General features: G+C 43.0%; 1 protein-coding gene across 5 annotated transcripts in view; it reads right to left on the bottom strand.

Moving 5' to 3' along the window:
• plekhm2 (pleckstrin homology domain containing, family M (with RUN domain) member 2) overlaps nucleotides 1-22,575 on the bottom strand; it is a 47,582-nt gene that overhangs the window by 18,289 nt on the left and 6,718 nt on the right. For 3 of the 5 annotated variants that reach the window (XM_060938325.1, XM_060938323.1, XM_060938321.1), the window contains exons 2-9: nucleotides 17,544-17,650; nucleotides 17,346-17,455; nucleotides 15,316-15,415; nucleotides 11,806-11,893; nucleotides 9,417-9,582; nucleotides 7,975-8,034; nucleotides 2,272-2,539; nucleotides 22-771 (exon numbers count right to left, since the gene is read on the bottom strand). In XM_060938325.1, the coding sequence (XP_060794308.1) occupies nucleotides 22-771; nucleotides 2,272-2,539; nucleotides 7,975-8,034; nucleotides 9,417-9,582; nucleotides 11,806-11,893; nucleotides 15,316-15,415; nucleotides 17,346-17,455; nucleotides 17,544-17,650 (1,649 nt within the window). The remainder of the gene's footprint in view (nucleotides 1-21; nucleotides 772-2,271; nucleotides 2,540-7,974; nucleotides 8,035-9,416; nucleotides 9,583-11,805; nucleotides 11,894-15,315; nucleotides 15,416-17,345; nucleotides 17,456-17,543; nucleotides 17,651-22,575) is intronic. The other 2 variants (XM_060938322.1, XM_060938324.1) reach the window with 2 other exon arrangements.

The raw sequence follows: 22,575 nt of genomic DNA on the forward strand, positions 1-22,575 counted from the left end.
AGCTGCTGCCCTTCATCTGACCGAAATTCTGCAGGATGGGAACACTCTGCTGGATCAGATCCTTCTCCCACTCCATTTTCTTCAGATTTAATCTGAGCAGGACCATTTGGCTGCTCCAGCTCAACATCTCCACTCTCTTTCTCTTCTATTTTGGAGGACGAATCCTGCTCTCCTTCTCCCTCATCTTCATGGCCACTGTCAAGAGTCTGCGACTGGCCATTCCCTGCAAAGTCATGGTGGCTACCACTCTTGGCAGCAGCACCTGAACTGTGGGGGGTAAAGCAGTAGAAGTGTGCAGGAGCTGCTGAGGCCACAAGGCAGGATTCCGAGTCTGGGTCAGGAGGCTCTCCGCCTTCGTCCTCCCGAAAGGGCTGATGCTGAAGTGGAGCTGTGACTGTAATATTACCAGTCACACCATCCACTATCTCCTCTTCCTCATCTTGTTTTTCCCAGCTCTTTCCATCCAGAGCCCCATTTAACCTGTCCATTACATCTCTGAGAGGCTGACCTACACTGTCCATGGAGGTGTCCGTCATTTCAGGGAGCCTCAGTAAGGCCACGGGTTCTGGGTCCTCTGCTCGCACTGAGCCGTCCAGAGAGTCGTTACCATCCCCAGCCGTTCCGTCCTCTAAATTCATTCTTTCATTTTTGATCTGGAGGGATTCCACTGTTTCTACTTGTTCAGGAGAGGGCATGCTCTGGCCACTGCTCACAGAGTCAGTCGATCCCCTCCCCCGGCGTTTCTTACCAGGTTTCCTCCTTTTGACCATCCTAATAGAACACATTTTTTTTTAAATTGATTATACAGTTCAATTACAACATGTTCACAATTACCTTAACTTAAATTTCAAGCTGGATGAACCACAAGAACAAAATGTCCATGGTTGTTACCCCCCCCCAATTTAGAATACCCATGTGTAGATTAGATATTCTGGACATTATCTGAGGTAGGGTTTACATTAGACCGTATCAGCGGATCATCAGATTAACGTTTTTAAAAACGATTAGCGTGCACACAGCAACGCCAATACACGGATACGCTAATCACATGACTAATTAGACGGCACGTAAGTTGAAATGTAATGTGTAAATTTCTCCTCAGCGGCTCGGCTCCGCAGGCATCCTGCGCTCCAAATCACTCCGCCCTGAACAGCGAGTGCCCTCTGGAGGGTGCGCACTCCGGCCCTGCGCAGCTCACAGAGCGCGCGAGTGAAGCGAACGAGCAGTGATTCGGGACTGAGCCGCTGTGTGTGTGATCCCAGCGCATATCACTTACCACTTGCAAGTGGAAGGATGGCAAGCCTAAAGACAATCATAACTACACAATGGGCAGTATTTGCATCAGTATTTGCAGTATTTTCATACTTTTATACTCTTTAATGAAAGGTGATACAAGGCGGAAGTCCGCGCCGTTTTTCAGCAGTCGCGTCACATGACCAACGCCAGCGAATCAGGAAGGTGGATGTCACAGTGACGTTGTCCAATGACGACGTCAGCTAGAGCTCAGCACAGCGTATCCGCGTATCCTCAATGTTTACACAGCACCGGACCAGACACGAACCGAGCTGAATACGTGGGCCCTGGCGGATTCCCGTTTCCCGGCGTTTTAATATGAACGGACAGTGCATCCGCGAAGAAAACGAGACAGATACGGTCTAATGTAAACTTGGCCTGAATTGCACACTTCTGTATTAAGGCCCTGACACACCAGAGACCGTTGACCAACAGAAGTTCTAAAGTGTCGGTTGTTGCCCAATACACAACATTTTAGGGTGCCTCTTGCACCATTGGCATTATAGGACCACCATTGGTGTTGACAGATGGAAGAGTTGTCTGATTGGCTGTTTACCCTGGCAAATAAAAGCCAAGGACTGAAGAAAAGGCGGCAGATGTAATAGAGTCATTGCTAAACTTCTGTTTCTCTCATCCTTATTACTCAACTTCAGCTCATTGCCTGCTTTTCTTACAACTAAATGTCTGAGCAGGTGGTTTAAACAGATTATCAGGGTTGAATACAGTAGACTAGGCAAAGTGCATATTACTGTCCTTCACAGCATATCAACAGTATACAATTATAGATGGTGCACTAGTCTATTTTGATTTAGGTTTTACTGTACTATTCAGTACGCTAGTATTTGACTTTGGAGGTTACAAAAATAAAGATAACTGTATCTGCATATTGGGCAAATGTTAGGCAAACTGGAAGAGCTAATTATCCAGTATCATTTTGGTGTCTCATTTCCCTTACAGATCAGTAAAACTGGCACACACCTAATAACCTCCAGCTCTGTGCTGGTGCTCTCTGTATCATCCCCAACAGGACCATCACGGCGACTGGCTGTGTGTACTGGTGTAACATCTGCCGAGGTGTTTGTGTCAGAGTCTTCATTAAAGGGGTTGTAGCGAAACGTGGGGCTGCGTGACAGAGATGTGCTCCTGACTGGAGTGTCTGCTGTTTTGACCACAGGGTCGCTGATTACCGTTTGGGGGTCTGAGGCTGTGGAGCGAGGGCCACTGACAGGGTCGGTTAGATCTCCTTCTGCCAGGGAGAGAAATAAAACCCCTTTCAAAACATGGAAGAATATACACAAGTTAAGCAAAAAGACATTAAGCAGCAATAGCGTTTCTATTACATCAGCAGCAATAGGGCTGGAAAGGGCATTTGTAGACGCCACTGCTGAATTCCAGAGACAAAAAACAGAGACACACAGACATGCACACAGTACACTTTTCAAAAGAGAAAACGTACAGGCCTGGATTTAACCACACTGAAATAAGCATTCAACAGTGTGTATAAGGAAATAAATACAAATAAGGACAGGCTCAGTATACCGAGCATTGAGCTTTAGAGATTGGAATGCAGAGAATCTGCTGTACTTTTAGTCGAATTCATGGGTCTTTGTATACGCTACCACAATGATTACGTCAAAACGTTTATCAAGAGGGATTGCATATTGGGGGGGTCAAAATCAAATGGAGCCTAAAATGCCCCAAATTTGAGAAGTCTAGACTTTAAGAACACGCAATTTTTCTGTTTCTAGCTAATTTTATTTGGCTACTATCAAAGTTTTTGTATAATAAGTTCTATACTGCTTCTGGCCCATTTAGACTAGATCATCAGTTATTTAAAAAAATAAAATAAAAAGGGTGGGAAGGAACAGTTCATTTGATTTTTTTTGAAAGCGCCATGCTCCTCTTAAATAAACAGGTCAGCCACAATCAGATGTGCCTACTTGTTTGAGATCATGTGACAGCCTTCTATTTATGTTTATTAAACTATTTCATATGTTGTAATGGTAGACTACCATTGCCAATGTATGAGGTTTCAAAGCCAGATCATAATTTACCACCACTGAATCCATGTTTCAGTTTTTTTTAATCAGACAAACTCTTCATATTGCACATTTTCACCATGTAACGCATGTTCATTTGATTTAATACCCCAGAATGCATCATTGCTGCTTAAACTTGGCAATAATTTGTCAAACACTAACTGTTTTAGTAAATCAGCAGATTTTTGAGGAACAAATTGACAGCTGAATCATGGAATTCCGATAAAAATGAAATCTTTCACAATAGTTTTGTCAATGGGGGGTGCTGAACCTAATTTGTTTTCGTCACTGCAAAGTTGAAAATGGCCTGAGAAATCTTATTTAATGCATTTTAATAAACACTTTAAATTAAATACAGACATTTTATATAGTATGTGATATGATTTGATACAAAAACCTTGTTGCTGGGGGCATATGTTTGCAAAATTCACATGCCAAAGATTTTGCGTGTCATTTCCGTTGTTTTCTGTAGTGTCCGTAACGGTCTTGCTGTAACAGAATGCTGCAGAATTTACTATTTTTGGTGATTATGACATGCATTGGTCCTGTTGGCCTCATGTAGGGCTCTAGTTACATATTCATACATCTTTAGTTGTTATATTAATAGATATATTTGCAATAGGCGGCACGGTGGTGTAGTGGTTAGCGCTGTCGCCTCACAGCAAGAAGGTCCTGGGTTCGAGCCCCGGGGCCGGCGAGGGCCTTTCTGTGTGGAGTTTGCATGTTCTCCCCGTGTCCGTGTGGGTTTCCTCCGGGTGCTCCGGTTTCCCCCACAGTCCAAAGACATGCAGGTTAGGTTAACTGGTGACTCTAAATTGACCGTAGGTGTGAATGTGAATGGTTGTCTGTGTCTATGTGTCAGCCCTGTGATGACCTGGCGACTTGTCCAGGGTGTACCCCGCCTTTCGCCCGTAGTCAGCTGGGATAGGCTCCAGCTTGCCTGCGACCCTGTAGAAGGATAAAGCGGCTACAGATAATGAGATGAGATATTTGCAATATGTAGTGTCCGTAACGGGTGTAGTGTCCGTAACGCCAAATTGATATTTTGGTAAAGCCAGTTAATTGAGACTTCTTGACAAATTTAAATGAAACCTTCATGTGGGAATGACGCAAATTAATCATATTCTTCTCTCAAAGTTGTAATTGATTGAATTAAGACCCCACAGGCCAACTATTTGAACACTAAATTATTATAATCAAGATGTTACCAAGACATATTTTGACCATTCAAGATACAGCCCTGGCTTGTTAATAACATATTTTTTTACATAATGTGCTTTTTAACACTTGTTTTTGAGATGGCTATTCATGTACAGTTGAACCTCGTTTGAGTGGCCTCCCCTATTGCCAGCCAAAAGTGGCCTTATAAATGAGGTGGTTGTTCACGAGAGGTCCAAATGCATCCGTGAGACAGCCAAATGTGGCCTTTCATAAGAGGTGGCTGCTCACATAAGTGACCTCTCTAGAGAGGTATTACAATTACTAGTATTTTCCAAAAGCGTGTTTAAGTATGTATAACATGTGGTGTTGATCCTGTGTTGATATTGATATACTAGTATTACCCGGTAGGTTTCGCCCTGCTGCATGATGCAATGTTCGAGTAGTCACCCTTGTTTTTTAATAATTCATTAAGGTGTAATGTGTAGTAGATGCAGTGTGCCATGACTAATTGTACTAAAAACATTTCTCTGAAACACGTCCCATGTTGTGACTTTGGGAATAACCCAAGACACATTGTGTAGTGTCCGTAACGTTATGTGTAACATTGTTCAACAAGTATATAAGCTATGCAATCTTTGATGGAAAGGACAACCAACTGTCAATTAATTAAGGAACTAGTATAATAAGCCGATACTATGCATAAAATGTTTTGTGGGCCCAGTAATTGGAGCTTTAATAAAGTGTTGTGAAATTTTGTGTTTCTCTGTCTAATATCGGGGTCCCTGATAACGTGTCACATAACTAGAAGACCCAGCAAATGTATGTAACTATACTCAATTGTAACATTCGACAGGGCACTTTATGGCATAACAGTTCGTTGCCCCATCAACATTTGCTTTTGAGGTGTTTTAAGTGGATCTATCCCGTTATATCTTTTAATGTAGTGTCCGTAACGTCAACAACCTAGCAGAATGGGGCATGTATAAAATGAGGTATATTTTCAAAACGGAAAGAGAATGCTACATGAAATTTTAGGTATGGGACCCCAATATGTTCAAGCCCACATTATCATAGTTTTGACCATTTTGGGTAACCTTGGGTTTTTTGTTATTTTGGAACCTATAAGGTCCATCTGATCTTGGCTGACCCGAAATAAAGTTCGTTCAACCCAGGCCACAGATATGCACAATAGCCTCACACACACACACACACACACACACACACACACACACACACACAGAGAGCTGCTATATACACAGGAAGGAGAAGCAGACACCAGGCAAGGTAAGTTTTAAACAAAAAAGGGCTTTTGCAGAATGCTTTAGTGCAGAACCCTGTATAAGCATCTCAAATGATTTCCCTGTTCAATCACATACAGTGCCTTGCAAAAGTATTCACCCCCTCCTCTGAGAGTTTTCCCTGTTTTACTGCATTACACCCTGGAATTAAATGGAAGTTATTTGGATTTTATGTAATGGACCCAACAAGAACAGTCCAAATTGTTGGAGAAGTTAAACAAGAAAATACCTTGTTTAAAGAAAAGAAAATAAAGTTGAGTGCATATGTATTGTCACCCCTTTGCTATGAAACCCCAAAATAAGATCTGGTCCAATCAATTAACTTTATTTCTTGAAAAAAAGACCTTCTAAAGTCCAATATAGCAGAATGGAAAGAATATGGCACTACTACAAACCTGACAAGAGCAGGCTGCCCACCAAAATTCACCGACAAGGAGGGCATTAATCAGATTCATAGACACCAAAAAGATAACACTGAAGGAGCTGCAAAGACCCAGAGCAGATATGGGAGTATCTTTCCATCAGGCTCGTAGTACTCGAGTCCAGGACTCTGACTCGAGTCCAACTCATGCCCTAACTTTAAGGTCTCGTAAACTTGAGACGAGAACTGATTTTTTTTGGGGGGGGGGGGTAACATGCCATAATTTGGCATAAAGATATTTCTCTCTATACGAGTTTTTTTTATACTAATTTTGTGCAAGAGAATACACATTCACCTGTTCGTAAGTCATGTTCAGGAACAAGCTAACGTTAATGCCACCAAAATGCCTGGAGAGAAGCCCCTAGGATTGTCCGCTTTGCTTATACAGACTTCTGGTGTGTGTGGGGGACGCACTGCGATGTGTTCCATATGTAGAAGAACTATCAAGGAGACGACAGGGACAACCTCGAACTTCAATCGTCATTTGGCAAGACTCCACCCAGAGAAGTAAGTGACACTATGTTCATTGCTCTGTTGATTGCGGGGCTTGCTGACCAATGAACTAGCTAGTGTTAACCCTCTCTCATGTTATTTGCCCTGTTGATAGTGGGCGGGGCTTGCTGAGCGATGAACAAGCTTTTTATCTGTAGCCTATTCACTAAAATGGGGCAGTCAAGCAGTAACGTTAGTCCAACACAGTAGCAGAGACGGTTTCACATAAAGACAGCAACAGCCACCATCAAATGGTGCGGTTGGAGTCTTGTTCTCGGACTCGACTCGGAATTTGCCTTCATGACTTGGACTTGAACACTGGAGACTCGAGACTGGACTTGAGGTTTAGTGACTTGACTACAACACTGCTGTCCATAGAACTACTTTAAGCCATATGCTCCACAGAGCAGGGCTTCATGGAAAAGTGGCCAGAAAAAAAAAAAAAAAAAAGCCATTGCTTCAAGGAAAAATAAACAAAAATGAATTAAATTAAAATGAAAGCAGCTGTTTGCCAGACTCCCCAAACGCATAAGAGGAGGTTCTCTGGTCAGATGAGACCAAACCTGAATTTTTACCACCAATATGGGAAATGCTGCATGTGGCACAAACCCAACACTTCTCATTACCCTAAGAACACCATTCCCATAATGAAGCATGGTGGTGGCAGCATCATGCTGTGGGGATGTTTTTCATCAACAGGGACTTGAATATTTATGTACACTCAAGATTTGTTTCTTGTTTGCGTCACAAAAAAACCCCCCACATTTTGCACCTTCAAGATGGTGGTCATGTGTCAAATTGTACAAACTCCTAAAAATCCATTTTAATTTCAAGTTGCAATGCAACAAACCAGGAACACACACACACACACGAGGTGGGTGCATACTTAAACAAAGCACTGTAGCTTAGAATTTCATACCCAACTTCCCGCTCTCCTTAAACATCACATTAATGAGTTCCCTACTTCAGTAATCATTAAAGACACCCAATATTAAAAAGTAACTAATGTAACTAAACTTTGCTTCATGTTTGGCAAAAGTCTTGGAAAAGTAGTAACCAGTATGAGAATGCTTTCAACTCAGCAAAAAGCTAAAGTAAAACCCAGGAAATTTTATAGGAGGTCCTATAATCAAGGACAATACAAAGCTATGCAGACATGCGCCCTTAGCCAAGTCCATGGGAAAATGGGCATGCAAGATGGTGAGAGACTTTGATCTGGGAACTGGAAGGGAAGAAGACATGATGGGTATGGGAAATAACCATGTCCCACCTTCCCAGTCTGCACTTGGCATTGACTGCAACACAGGGAAGAGGTCACCAAAATCATAATCTAAAAAAGGAGGGATAAGATGCAAGATTAGACAGAAAAAGTGACCAGACAGAAAAGGGGGATGACACAAAAAAAAAAGGTAGATGAATATGAAAAAGGTATAAAATATACATTGATGTGAGCAATATCCGCTGAAATAGATGATACTACATGAAGAACTAGGAATTCTGCTGATGAATTAATACATTTCCAAAACCATTCTTAAAATATGTTTATTTACAGGGTTCCCACTAAGTCAAATGTCACATTCACAGACTTTCACTAACTAAAAAGCTGAATTTCCATGAGCTACAGTATAATGAATGGAACAAACAAGCCGTCTTTGTGCTCGGACAAAAACCAGCCACATTATTTTAAACCCATCGATTTGCAAGATTTATTTACCTGTTCACAGACATTCAGTACAAAATTTAAACAGTGAAATGTTTATCACACCCAAGCGCTGCATGTTCCGAGCCAGAAACATCAGGTGACCCCTCACACTGGACTGTTCTCCCTTCTGGCCTCTGGAAAGAGGCTCTGCAGCATTCGGTGCAGGACCACCAGATTCTGTACAGCTCCCCCCCCCCAGGTCATTAGACTGCTGAACTCCAAATCCAAACTCTAAATCAAACTGAACTCTAAACTTCTATTTATACTTGAACAATTCCTAATTCCACAGGTCACTTTATACTACTGCACTTTTTGCCGCTGCATATTTTAATATTTCATTCCATGCTGAGCCAAATTACAACCAAATTTCGTTCTGTGTACACTTGTTGCATACTGAATGAAAATAAAGGCCGTCTACGTCAGCCTCTCTCAACCGGGGTGCCGTCTGGCTTCATTAGGGGTGCTGTCAAAAAATGATATATTCCAACACTGAAATAAATAAAATGAATTAAAATTCCAAAAAACGATAGTTACACGAGATCATTGCTGCCTCATGCATCATCAAAATTTGTCTCACGGCCCCCTTTCCCATGTCACAACGTCACTGCCGAGGTCAGCGTGACTGCGTATATTTTATATGGGGGTGCCTTGAGAATTTGCATACTTCTGAAGGGTGCCGTGACTGAAAAAAGGTTGAGAAAATGCTGGTCTACGTCTTTTTAAAAAAAAAAAAAACGCATGGATACTATTACATTTTGAAAACTGGCACTTAAAATTTAAAACGTGCTACAAACAAAATTCCCCCGATATTCCATGACTTGGCCCAAAAACGACCAAATCCTCTGACTTTCCACATCTGGAATAGACTAAAATTCTTCCAGAAATTCCATGACCCGTGGGAACCGTGTGTAAGGATAACCAAATCAGTGCTACAGGAGCCCAAAAATCAGAAAAACACAATAGGATATTAGAAAATAAAGGGAGAAGGAGGTACATGTAAAAGAGTTTACCTTCACTTGAGGGGGCAATGGCACTGTCATCCCACTCAAGATTAGTGGAGTTGAACGAGTGCAGAGACAAACTATCAGAACTGGGCAATCTCTCCTCAAAATCCAAAAGATTCTGCGGTTTGTAGTAATCCGGCATGTAAGGTGCCACATCCAGGTACGGAACATCCTAGTAGCAGGCAAAATATATAGGGTGGATAAGAAGTTGGATTCAACTTTTCATCTCGAATCAGTTAAAACATGACACATCCCATTGTTATAAAGCACCTGTTCCTTAGTCAGCAGGGGTGGACAAATCACTAGCCTGGGTGCTGGGGTACGACCAACTGCAACACGTTATATGCTAATTTGCTCTGTCGCAACACTTGACTACCTCATGTTAAAATGTTGTAAAAACACATAGCTAACATGATAGTATTTTGAACTTAATGTTTATTCATTCACTGTAACAATGCACTGATCGAACACTGAATTACCTGGTCTGTGGAAAAGCATTCAAGTAAGAATTTCATTGTAATTTGTACATACCGTACACTACCGTTCAAAAGTTTGGGGTCACCCAGACAATTTTGTGTTTTCCATGAAAAGTCACACTTTTATTTACCACCATAAGTTGTAAAATGAATAGAAAATATAGTCAAGACATTTTTCTGGCCATTTTGAGCATTTAATCGACCCCACAAATGTGATGCTCCAGAAACTCAATCTGCTCAAAGGAAGGTCAGTTTTATAGCTTCTCTAAAGAGCTCAACTGTTTTCAGCTGTGCTAACATGATTGTACAAGGGTTTTCTAATCATCCATTAGCCTTCTGAGGCAATGAGCAAACACATTGTACCATTAGAACACTGGAGTGAGAGTTGCTGGAAATGGGCCTCTATACACCTATGGAGATATTGCACCAAAAACCACACATTTGCAGCTAGAATAGTCATTTAGCACATTAGCAATGTATAGAGTGGATTTCTGATTAGTTTAAAGTGATCTTCATTGAAAAGAACAGTGCTTTTCTTTCAAAAATAAGGACATTTCAAAGTGACCCCAAACTTTTGAACGGTAGCGTATGAAACTTTTGAACTTGAACTACATTTTTTGTGTCTGTCCAGGATATTAGTCCCCTCCAATAGTTTTCTGGAACACAAATATGTTCAAGAACCAGAAAAGGGGGAAAAAAATAAAAATAAACAAAACCATATGCCTCAGTGACTTGCAAAGAGGAGTCTTTTTTTTTAATATAAATATGGACTTCATGGGAGCGTGATATACCTCAGTGTTGTAACTATACAGCACACTACTCAGTCCAAATCCCACTATCTGCTGTACTATTTATTATATATATATATATATATATATATATATATATATATATATATATATATATATATATATATTACACACACGATCTGGCTGTTGGGGAGGGGTTTTTTTGGTGGTAGATTAAACAGATGTGACTGGATGACAGACAACATTTTTTTCAAAATCAGGAACCAGTGAAAATAAAAATTAAAACGCAAGTTTTTTTTTCTTAATTTCAGAAAATGAATATTTAAATTGATAAATAGGAAAATAAACGTTGCTTTTTTTTTTGGGGGGGGGGGGGGGCGATTTGTGGAGAAAAACAGAATCGCGAACCCAATATCATGAATTAGGTGAATTGTTACATGCCTATTGTTAACTTTTTATTTGGGTATAAACAAACACTATAAACTTAGTATAAATATGCAGGTGATTACAGAAAATGGAGCGCGCTGATTGGTCGAGAGATTCAGACCATTTCTCGATAAATCGCCTTGAATGACTCGGCAAAATGGCAGCCAATCGCTTCGTCACCGTAAGTGAGGAAGAATTACAAATGATGAAAGATGCTGTTCCTAAAAGCGCTAAAAGATGCTACAAAGTTTGGTCGAAAACTATTCAAAAGGTAAGGTGGAATTGAGATTTATTTTATCAATTTCAAAACAAGGCATTTTGTGTGAGTCAGGATAAACGAGTGACAAGTCTGCGCACATTACGTTTGCATGCCGCTTTTGAAGCTTGAAATAAAAGGATTTTTAAATACAGGGGTTTTTTTTTTAATAAAATCACCTGTGTATTTATACTAAAACAATTCTCAATTATTAATCAGAACAGGATGATAATCACATACTTCATTACCCTTATTAATACACTTAACTAGCTTGCCATACATTATATTACACGAGCTACCAAAGCACGGGACTGAGAAAGCACAGTGGAGTTTTTACTTGCCGAGTGACACAACTAATAAATTGATCATTTGTCCACCCCTGGACAAAGGTTGCAATTTTTCCCCTCATTAAAATGACAGAAATGCGAAAAAACACATCGGAACAGCCAATCAAATTTAACAGTGGGCAGAATAGTGAAAGGACATACCAGTTCAAGGTCAAAACGGATGAACTCCAGCCCCGAAACGAGTGTAAGGAACAAAGTGAGATGGTCATGGCTGCAAACCAGGGCATTCCTGGAAAATAAAGGCCTCTAATTGTGGAAAGCTAAAACTTGAAGTGCATAAAAACTCCGAATGCAGAAACACACGTACGGGTCAAAAGTTGGGAGGCAAATAGGGTTGCCACCATTCAGAAATGAAAATAAGATGCCACCACGGCTCCTTGGGGCCATGACCACCACGGGCACGACTCCCATGGGGTGGGGTGCCCGCAGCAGTGGTAGGTTTTATTTTGTAGGTGTTTTTAGTAAAGGGGTGATCAAGAAAGCAATTACTCATACTTAAAGCTTGAAATGCTTTATTGCCAATGCTGTAAAAATGTATAATGTACAAGTGGGCAACAATGAATTTTTAAAATATAATCTAAATATATTGAGAACTTAATATCTGACAGTGTGGTACACCTGTGTCACCTCAGCTGCGGTAAGCTAGAGGGGAGGGGTGGGATGACAATTTCTTAATTAAATTGAACAGTATTTGTCTGCTGTCTGTCTTATGACTTGAAATGAAGTCATGTCATCCAAATAGTTAAAGTAAACCACACTAATGCCGCTTTTCCACTACCAACGCGGCTGAGTTGGGCTGAGCCGTGCCGTGCTGAGTCGGGCTGAGTGGGGCTGTTGGAGTTGCATTTCGACTACAACCGCGCTGAACCGTGCTGGCTGGAAGTGGGTGGACACATTGGGTGGAGTTAGCGAAAGTGGGTGGACGTCACGTGATGTCGTTAGGCGGCGCATACAGTGACATCAGTGATCTTTTAAGCGGTAGTCTCACGACCCGGATAGTAAACAATAAACATGGAGTCGTTAGTGTTGCTGGTCTTGGTGCTGTGGCTTGTTGTCGCCGACAACGCCAACAGATACTGGCAAGAGCGTATAGATGAGGCGAGGCGCATAAGGCTTCAGAAATTCTCGTAATTCGTAATTATTCTTCTTCCGGGTTTACGGTGTTTACAGATCCCAGTGTGCTCGCGGGGCGTGTGTGGGCATGTGAGGACACTCCTCCTCACCAATCAGTGCACAGGGGAGCGTCTGCTCACGCCACTAGCCCCACTCGGCTCGGTTTGGCTCGCTTCAGCCCCACTCCAAAACCGTGCAAGTTTTGGGTGCTAAGCAGGGCTGAAGCGAGCGGAGTCGTGCTGCTCTAAGGTAGTCGAAACGCGAGCCATGTCGGGCTGAAGTGAGCTGAAGCAAGCTGAAAAAGGGTAGTGGAAAAGGGCCATAATAAAATAATTTTTAATCTAGGAAATGTATTTATTTATTACTATTATAATGTGAATGCTGTGCTAATAATAATAATAATAATAATAGCGTATAATAATAATAATAATGTGTGTTTTCTGATTGTCAGTGAATGTGTATAGTATGGGCAAGTACGTGGCTGGATGAGAAAGCGAGGGGGCAGGGTGAGTGTGGAAGACAGGGGTCCTGTGTGAGAGTGAGTGAGGTGCTGAGATTTAGTGAGAGCTTGATTTGTGGATCAACTCCGTCATTCTTTTTAACACATCCAGTCAGACGGATGAATGATCATTAATTCAAACAAACAATCAATCAAACAAACGACAATCATAATGTCCCATACCGTATCACTCTCAGGAGATGACTGGGGTATAAAGAACTGTGACACTGATGCTTGTGTCTTCTGTGTTCTTACATATCTGCAGTGTTGCTCTCCTGACGAATGCTGTCTTATGTCAGACAGCCCACCGTACGCCACTGAAAACACTCGCCGACAGACTTTACACTTTGCTCTGTAGTCGTCTCCACTCACGCTGTCCAGCCAAGGATGTGCCTCTTCCCACTCACGTCTGTATTTTTGTAAGCGTTTACACTTTTGAGGACGTGGTGGAGTCCCGGGTGCAGCAGACATTTTTAAAAGGCCCGGGTTTTTTGAGCAGTGCCGGTGTGTGTTCTGTCTCTAGGCAACCGTGACAGCGCCACACGCAGTGACGCAGGCAGCCAGGCACAGAGCGTGAGACAAAGTGGAGGGGTTTGTGTCTTGGGTAGATCCCGCCACGGAGTATTTCCTGTTTTATTTTGTTCATTATTGTTAGATTTAGTGTTGATGTGGGCGAGAAAGGGGTGGCACGGTGGTGTAGTGGTTAGCGCTGTCGCCTCACAGCAAGAAGGTCCGGGTTCGAGCCCCGGGGTCGGCGAGGGCCTTTCTGTGCGGAGCTTGCATGTTCTTCCCGTGTCCGCGTGGGTTTCCTCCGGGTGCTCCGGTTTCCCCCACAGTCCAAAGACATGCAGGTTAGGTTAACTGGTGACTCTAAATTGACCGTAGGCGTGAATGTGAATGGTTGTCTGTGTCTATGCGTCAGCCCTGTGATGACCTGGCGACTTGTCCAGGGTGTACCCCGCCTTTCGCCCGTAGTCAGCTGGGATAGGCTCCAGCTTAGTCTGGCTAACGCGACTTCAAAGCTCTGCGAGCATTTGGTCTGGCAAAGATATTAAGCCCAACCGTTTCCCAAAGCGCGTGGTTGACCCGCCTCCCTGAAATGCCTCAGTTTGCTACTGGTCGAAGCCAGAAAAGGCTGTGATGAAGCTCAAACCAATCACATCACTCTTTCCTCTGACGTATGTGACGCGACGGAAACTGCTTGAGTAACAGGAAGATAAATACCTCCAGGGCTGCTCTTTGCTCCGTTTTTAATGAGAACTTCCCGTTGAATGCTTTCAATACAGCATCTACCGCTGTGTCAAAGGCTTGCCGCTGCTCCATGTTTGTAATGTTTCTAGTGAATGAAGCGCTTCCGGTACAGATTCTGTACACAATCTATGGCTTCCGGTCGCAGTTCTACTACGTCACTGCCTTGAACACGCCTCTACCCAGGGCCGTTGGAGATGCTCAAAGTTGATTGGCTCCCGATTTTTCGGGAGCTTGGAAGAGCTGGAGATAGCTTGCTTGGCCAGACTAAGCTCGCAACAGGCCCTCGTTTTGCGTCACACTTAGGATGGGCGGGCCCAGGCTAGCTCCAGCTTGCCTGCGACCCTGTAGAACAGGATAAAGCGACTAAAGATAATGAGATGAGATGAGGTGTGTGAGACAGACATGTGTATTGGACATTTATGAAAATACGGAACAAATCGCGTCCTGTATCGGTTCAATACGGGACACAAGATTTAACTGCCAAATAAAGGACGATTCCGTATTTTACGGGACGGGTGGCAACCCTAGAGGCAAATGCAGTCAAACTGATGCAAATGTCCTTGCACGTGTATAATAGCTGATACGCGTCAGTCAAAAAGATAAGGAGGCATGGCCTGTGGGCCAGTCAGGGCTCCAATCGCTCACCCACACTGTACATGATAATAGTATCAAGTGCATCTTTGTCTATTTATGCACTGTATCATCTTAGAAGGCGGCAGATACACCCCTGTAAAACTTAGGTGACTTCTAGATAAATTTCACTCCAGTAATATACACATCACACTCACTTGAAATAATACTTATGCAAAAGTGCTTGATTCTCCTGGAAAAGACGGAGATAGCTTTCTAAAGAACTTTCACTGAGTGCCAGGTACAGCCATGCTCGACCTACGGGGAATCAAAAATTATCCAGATTATATTCCAGCAAAAGAGATAAGCTTAAAGGAACAGTCCACCGTACTTCCATAATGAAATATGCTCTTATCTGAATTGAGACGAGCTGCTCCGTACCTCTCAGAGCTTTGTGCGACCTCCCAGTCAGTCAGACGCAGTCACACGCGCTGTCACTCCTGTTAGCAATGTAGCTAGGCTCAGTATGGCCAATGGTATTTTTTGGGGCTGTAGTTAGATGCGACCAAACTCTTCCGTGTTTTTCCTGTTTACATAGGTTTATATGACCAGTGATATGAAACAAGTTCAGTTACACAAATTGAAACGTGGCGATTTTCTGTGCTATGGAAAGTCCGCACTATAATGACAGGCGTACTAACATGTTCTGTGCGCTTCGGCAGCGCATTGATACGGAGCTCAGATATCAATGCGCTGCCGAAGCGCGCAGAAGGTGTTAGTACGCCTGTCATTATAGTGCGGACTTTCCATAGCATAGAAAATCGCTACATTTCAATTTGTGTAACTGAACTTGTTTCATATCACTGGTCATATAAACCTATGTAAACAGGAAAAACGCGGAAGAGTTTGGTCGCATCTAACTACAGCCCCAAAAAATACCATTGGCCATACTGATGGTGCATTCATGTGCTATGGGAATTATGGTAAATACCAAACGCCGACATGGAAAGCACACATGAACGCCCCCTCTTGTGGTATTTTCCACTGGGCAACTCGTAGAAAATTTTGATACACGAGTTGCTGAGATGAGATGAACTTTAACCTTTTCAGCATGGCGGCGAGGGGCGGCACGGTGGTGTAGTGGTTAGTGCTGTCGCCTCACAGCAAGAAGGTCCTGGGTTCGAGCCCCGGGGCCGGCGAGGGCCTTTCTGTGTGGAGTTTGCATGTTCTCCCCGTGGGTTTCCTCCGGGTGCTCCGGTTTCCCCCACAGTCCAAAGACATGCAGGTTAGGTTAACTGGTGACTCTAAATTGACCGTAGGTGTGAATGTGAGTGTGAATGGTTGTCTGTGTCTATGTGTCAGCCCTGTGATGACCTGGCGACTTGTCCAGGGTGTACCCCGCCTTTCGCCCGTAGTCAGCTGGGATAGGCTCCAGCTTGCCTGCGACCCTGTAGAAGGATAAAGCGGCTAGAGATAATGAGATGAGAATGGCGGCGAGCGGTACAAGACTAGCTTATGAACCAAGAAAGAAGTGGTTTTCACCTACGGAAAGCTGACTCTCACCTTTTAAACGATTCATGTTATGTATATTATTATAATATGTATATTATAGCCGAATACAAAATATTCTGTGGCTGTCCAAAGAACGCCAACAATGATCTAGATACTGGCTACTCTCATTGTGGCTACAGCCAAATTTCCAAAAACTGCGTGGCATTCAATGTGTTAAGAAAATCTCTACTTGTCATGATCAGGAAATATTCAGCATTATTTACCTTTTGACTTTTGATAACTCATATTCCTGCTGCAGCTGATGAACAAGGCAATCTATAATTGTTTTAGCCAAATAACAGGCCTGATTCTGAATCTGGTCCACCATCTTTAATTTGTCAACAACAACAAAAGCATGTGAACACAACACATTGGTAAATACCACTTCCCAACTGGAAAATATCATCTTCCCAAAGCACATGAACGCAGCATGAGCCTAGCTACACTGCTAACAGGAGTGACAGCGCGTCTGACTGACTGGGAGGTCGCGCAAAGCTCGGAGAGGTACGGAGCAGCTCATCTCAATTCAGATAAGAGCATATTTCATTATGGAAATACGGTGGACTGTTCCTTTAAACTGAAGAAATAAGCTTATAAAATATTTACAAAAACAAATTTACATTCAGCAAATATTGTGGCTTCTGCCATACTTTGGACCAATGCTGTCAATAAATAGATTTCATGAATTAAGTCTCACTTCTGCCAAGGTTGGTGGCTATGTGCTGAAGTTCATCAATCTGTCGGATGGCTTCTCGTCGTGTAAAGTGTAAGACAAGCACCCAGTAACCTGAAGATATATCCTGCAGTCTATAATGCAAACAAAGTACATAATTACATTTAGTGTAATGAGAATATATTGGGGAAACATCAGCAAAACCACAGCACACACCCCTACCCGTATAACAAAGCGTGGTCTAGGTGCTCACATAACCGCTGGAGAACACGGTCATGGTTCCTGATGGCCGGTGTCTCATCTTCGCAAGCTGCAAAGTAACTCTGCAACTAGGAGTTGAAAAAGCTTAGTTACAATGTTGAACAAAACACTTTTTACATACACATGCTTCACATTTTAAGGGTGTATTCAGACCAGGATAGTTCGATAGTTCACTTGCTTTGGTCCGAACCAAATGTTTTTTTTTATTTTTTCATTTTGGTGCGGTTTGCTTTCACACTGCACATTTTAGTAAGCGGACCAAAATCTGTCAACAAAGCCACGCGCCCTGAGGTCGTTCAGCTATTGGTCAGAGACGACACGCGCACAAATCGTTAAGTTCAAAAGTAGTCATGGAGGCTTTCCGTGCTGTTATTCTTTTTAATGTCATCAAAGCTATGTTTTTTCCAGTTTTTACTGTTTTCACAATTGTGCAATTACTATGCTGTTGTACAAGTAATTTATCAACGACGACGACAAAGGGCAAGGCGGCTACGGAGGATAGCGCTGATGAGCGCACATCATGTTGTGACAGTTCTGGCTCTTCACGCAATAGATGAATTTCTTTTTTGCATCGCTAGTGCCGCCACTTTTTGAAAGAATGTCCCTGATTTTAATGTAGGTCTGACGGAGTTTCTTCACTTTTAGCCGACATTGTTCTGGGGAGCGCGTGAACCCCTTCTCCTTCATTTTCTCACTGAATACAGCAAACACGTCGGCATTTTTGTGTGTTCTCTCCAAAAGCTCAGATATGTGGACATCTGCCCATATATCCACAAGGGTACGCGTTTCTTCCTCGGCCCACGTTTGCCCCTACTCATTTTTTGTACTCTGTAGTCTAGCCTACCACTGGTCTGAATGACTGAACGACTGTTGTAAGGTTCCCTTGACAACCGAAACAGTGTTTGCACTTTGTGGTGGAATGTCAAGACTCTGTTTCCCATAATGCTCGACAAACGACGGAAGCTCCCGAGGTACAAAAAAAGCAAAACTGTCGGATTAGGTCCGGTCTGCTTTCACACCTCCAAAAGATCCGCACCAGGGTTCCTTTGGTCCGGACTGAGTCTGACCTTGCAGCTCGGTCTCGGTCCGCTTGTTTGGTCCGGACCAGAGTTCGGTGGTTTGTATTCAGACCAACCCAAAAGGTCCGGACCAAGGGAAATTTGGTTCGTTTGGTCTAGACCAAACAACGTAGGTGTGAATACGCCATAAGTCTTAACTATGATGCAATAAACAGTTCAGACCAAAATCAGATCTTTAAATAAGGGGTTGAATTTTAATTAAGGGTCCTAAAATGAATCCTCATAAACCGGATAAACTGCGAGCTGCTACCAGTTTTGCCTCAGAACGTGAGCATCGAAAGCTAATACAGCAAAAGTAAATAGGCAGTTCATATTAACCCCCTTTAAAACGTTATAAACTGCGAGTCATCTTTAGCTTAAATAAATATTAACAGAGAAAACATCTGAGCCTTGAAGAACTTGCTGGACATGTACTAAATAATTTAAATGTACCTGTAAAATGAACCCACAGAAAGCATTAAAATGCCAAATAGGCAAAAAAAAAAAAAAAAGTACATTGTAAGAGAATAAAACAGACAACACGAACATTACCACCATTAATGCATACGAAAAGAAAAAAGTACCGAACAACTTTTTAAATACATAATATTACATGACCATTTGTGACAGAATGAAATTACATATTGGTCGACGTGTAAATAGGTAGCTGCTCTAATTAACCAATGACGACATTTATGTCTAATTTAATACATCGTTTCAAATGTAATAACAATCGGTGTAGTGCGACAGCAAATAAAGATGACCCTACTTTTACCACTGCCTCACAGCAAGAAGGTTCCAGGTTCGAACCTCATGGCCGACAAGGACCTTTCTGTGTGGAGTTTGCATGTTCTTCCTGTGTCCGCATGGGTTTCCTCCAGGTGTTCCGGTTTCCCCCACAGTTCAAAGACCCGCAGATTAGGCAAAATACCCAGCTATTGTTTGTGCATACTTAGGCTACATCCACACAACAACGGCAACGAGTTTTTTTTTTTAAATATCGCGTCCACATGGGCAACGGATCAGTAAAATATCAGGTACATATGGCAATGCAACGCTTGCTGAAAACGATGCAATACACATGCCACACCTCTACGTGCGCTGTAAGACGGTCCCATCGGAGACACCAGAACAATAGAAGTAGACGCATGCGCATAAACCCCTTCTTCTGTAGCATCAGCCACAAAGTTTTGATTATTAATCAGTAGCGTAAAACGAAAGACGTGGAAAGAGGAATGAATGGGGGTAGATGGAAGCCGGTACGCCAACATTCTGATATCCTCCAGAATTCTTTAATGGTCCGGAATAAATTGAATGCTACACGTTGATGGATTACTTTGTTCTTCTACGCCCTTTTTGAGGAATGTATTGTCAGACTTAAACCAACATCTGAAGAGGTGAGATCGCTCCTTTTTTTTCCCCCCTATTTTTGCTGGCGGGATTGTTTTTGGAAAGCGCACGGGCGGTGCGCGGTTTGGTACTGCTTCCGCAGTGTTTGGACTAAAGACTCTGCCCTAAGGGCTATTCTCTCACTCACTCACTCTCTCACTTTGCACCATTACACAATAAATATTCACAGTGAAAATATTTTGTAAGCGCGTTTCATGAACCAAGTTATCGGATTTGTTGACAACACGCATCAAGTTCGTTACACTTCTACCCGGCATGAAGCACTGACAGTCATGTGGTTGTGACGTCATCGTAAACAAATCCGTTCTACTCACCCAGACGACTTCGCAACGGCGCCGTTGCCAGATTTTTCCACTCTGGAACCCGTTCTCAAAAGATTTCGTTTTGGGGCACCCAAGATGCCGGTGCCGTGTGGACGCCAGGCCGAAACGATAAACAATTTTATCAGATTCACCTGAATCCGTTGCCGTGTGGACAGGGCCTTCGTGCTAGTTACAAGCCTGGGAGGGTCAAATATGCAGAACAGATCTGCTGTGGCAACCCCAAACGTATGGGAGCAGCCGAAAGAGGATATCCTATTCAGGGTGGTATAGTGGTGCAGCCAGCAGCATTGCCACTTCACAGCTCCAGGGTCCCTGCTTCAATCCTGAGCTAGAGTTACTGACTATGAAGGAGAACTTTATTCATCGCACGTACACTTGTGAAATTCCTCTCTGCATTTAACCCGTCTGAAGCAGTGAAAAAAAAAAAAAAAAAAAAACCACACACACACACACACACACACACACACACACCAGTGAGTCTGGGGACTGGTGCCTTGCTCAAGGGCACCTCAGCCTAAGGCTGGCCCACGTTAACCTAACCATGTCTTTGAACCGTGGGGGAAACCAGAGCACCCAGAGGTAACCCACACAGATGCACTCGTCGGCCACTGGGCTCAAACCCAGAGCCTTCCAAGCAGTGTTTGGGAATCAGACACAGTCTCAGCATTTAAGTCTAGGCTGAAAACATATCTGTTTTAGTCCAGCCTTTTGTTAATGATGTTTATGAAGTAAAAGGTGTAGATCTGGAGGGTCCTCAGACAGTGCGTTTTGGTAAACTGGAATGTATGGATGCTGTCAGTCCCCCACTCTCTTGCTCACTCGAGTTTGTTGACGGTGTAGTGGCTGCTGCTTTATGTCCCGGGGCTCCTCATGCCTGAGTTACTTTCTGACTCTCACCTTTTAGTTATGCTGTCATAGTTAGTTGCTGGAGTCCCTGCTTGTACTCAGCGCAAAATGTATACTGTACCTACTTATTCAGGTGACATTGGGCATACCTAACAACCTGTTTTCTCTCTCTTCTCCCCCCCCAAATCTGTCCCTCTGAGTTACATGTCAGTCCTGGGATCGAGATGCTGACCTCTTCTGCTCCTCAGACCTGCCTGATCCATCCTGATGCTCTACACCTGGTTGGAGTCTCATCACATCGCTCCTGTAGAGGACGGCCCCATATGGACAGTTGAAAGTCACACCTGGAGGACGCTCTGGACTCTTACAGTAATGCTTTTGTGGCTGAGGACTACAGTTGACTTGCTAACTTTAGGACTGCAGTTGTCATGAACAGTTTTGCACTCAAGTTTCCATCAATGAAGAGTTTATAACATCAACGAAACAGACTTCATGTTAAAACTGTTTATGTTATAGTCATGCTGTCTGTTGTTGCCCAAATGAGGATGGGTTCCCTTTTGAGTCTGGTTCCTCTCGAGGTTTCTTCCTCATGTCGTCTGAGGGAGTTTTTCCTTGCCACCGTTGCCATAGGCTTGCTCATTGGGGATAGATGAGGGATAAAATTCTCATGTCTTGGGTCATTCAGATTCTGTAAAGCTGCTTTGGGACAATGTCTATTGTTAAACGCGCTATACAAATAAACTTAACTTCTTGCTGTGAGGCAACAGTGCTAAACACTACACCACCGTGCTGCCCAAAGTGCCATTGCAGTGAAAATTAAATCATTAGAATTTATTTATTAGCTTTGCCATAGCAAGATATACATGTACATACATTATGGCCGGGAAACCACTACAGCTTGCGCCAATTACAGTGGCCCTGTTGTACCGAATCTGCATGTCTTTGAACTGTGGGGGAAACCGGAGCACCCGGAGGAAATGGGGAGAACATGCAAACTCCACACAAAGGCTCCTGTTGGCCATGAGGTTTGAACCTGGAACCTTCTTGCTGTGAGGTGACAGTGATGACGACTACACAAGTGTCTACAAAATAGACATGATCCGCATGTTTGATTGATTATGATGTCCTTGTCTTTGGGATATTCAAACAGCCAAGCGAATTTTCATATGTTCTTCCTGTGGCTGTATTTATTTATTTTTCACTCAAAAACACCCCACACCAGTAAGTGAACGGTCAAGGCTAAATTGCCCCTGTGAACAAGGGTGTGAATGTGTGTGTTTTGCCCTGGCTAGGGTGTATTCCCGATTCACGGCAGTTTTCCCAGAACAGGGTCGACTCCATTCACCATGCTCACTC

Source organism: Neoarius graeffei, chromosome 13, assembly GCF_027579695.1.
Source record: "Neoarius graeffei isolate fNeoGra1 chromosome 13, fNeoGra1.pri, whole genome shotgun sequence".
Taxonomy (NCBI): Eukaryota; Metazoa; Chordata; class Actinopteri; order Siluriformes; family Ariidae; genus Neoarius; species Neoarius graeffei.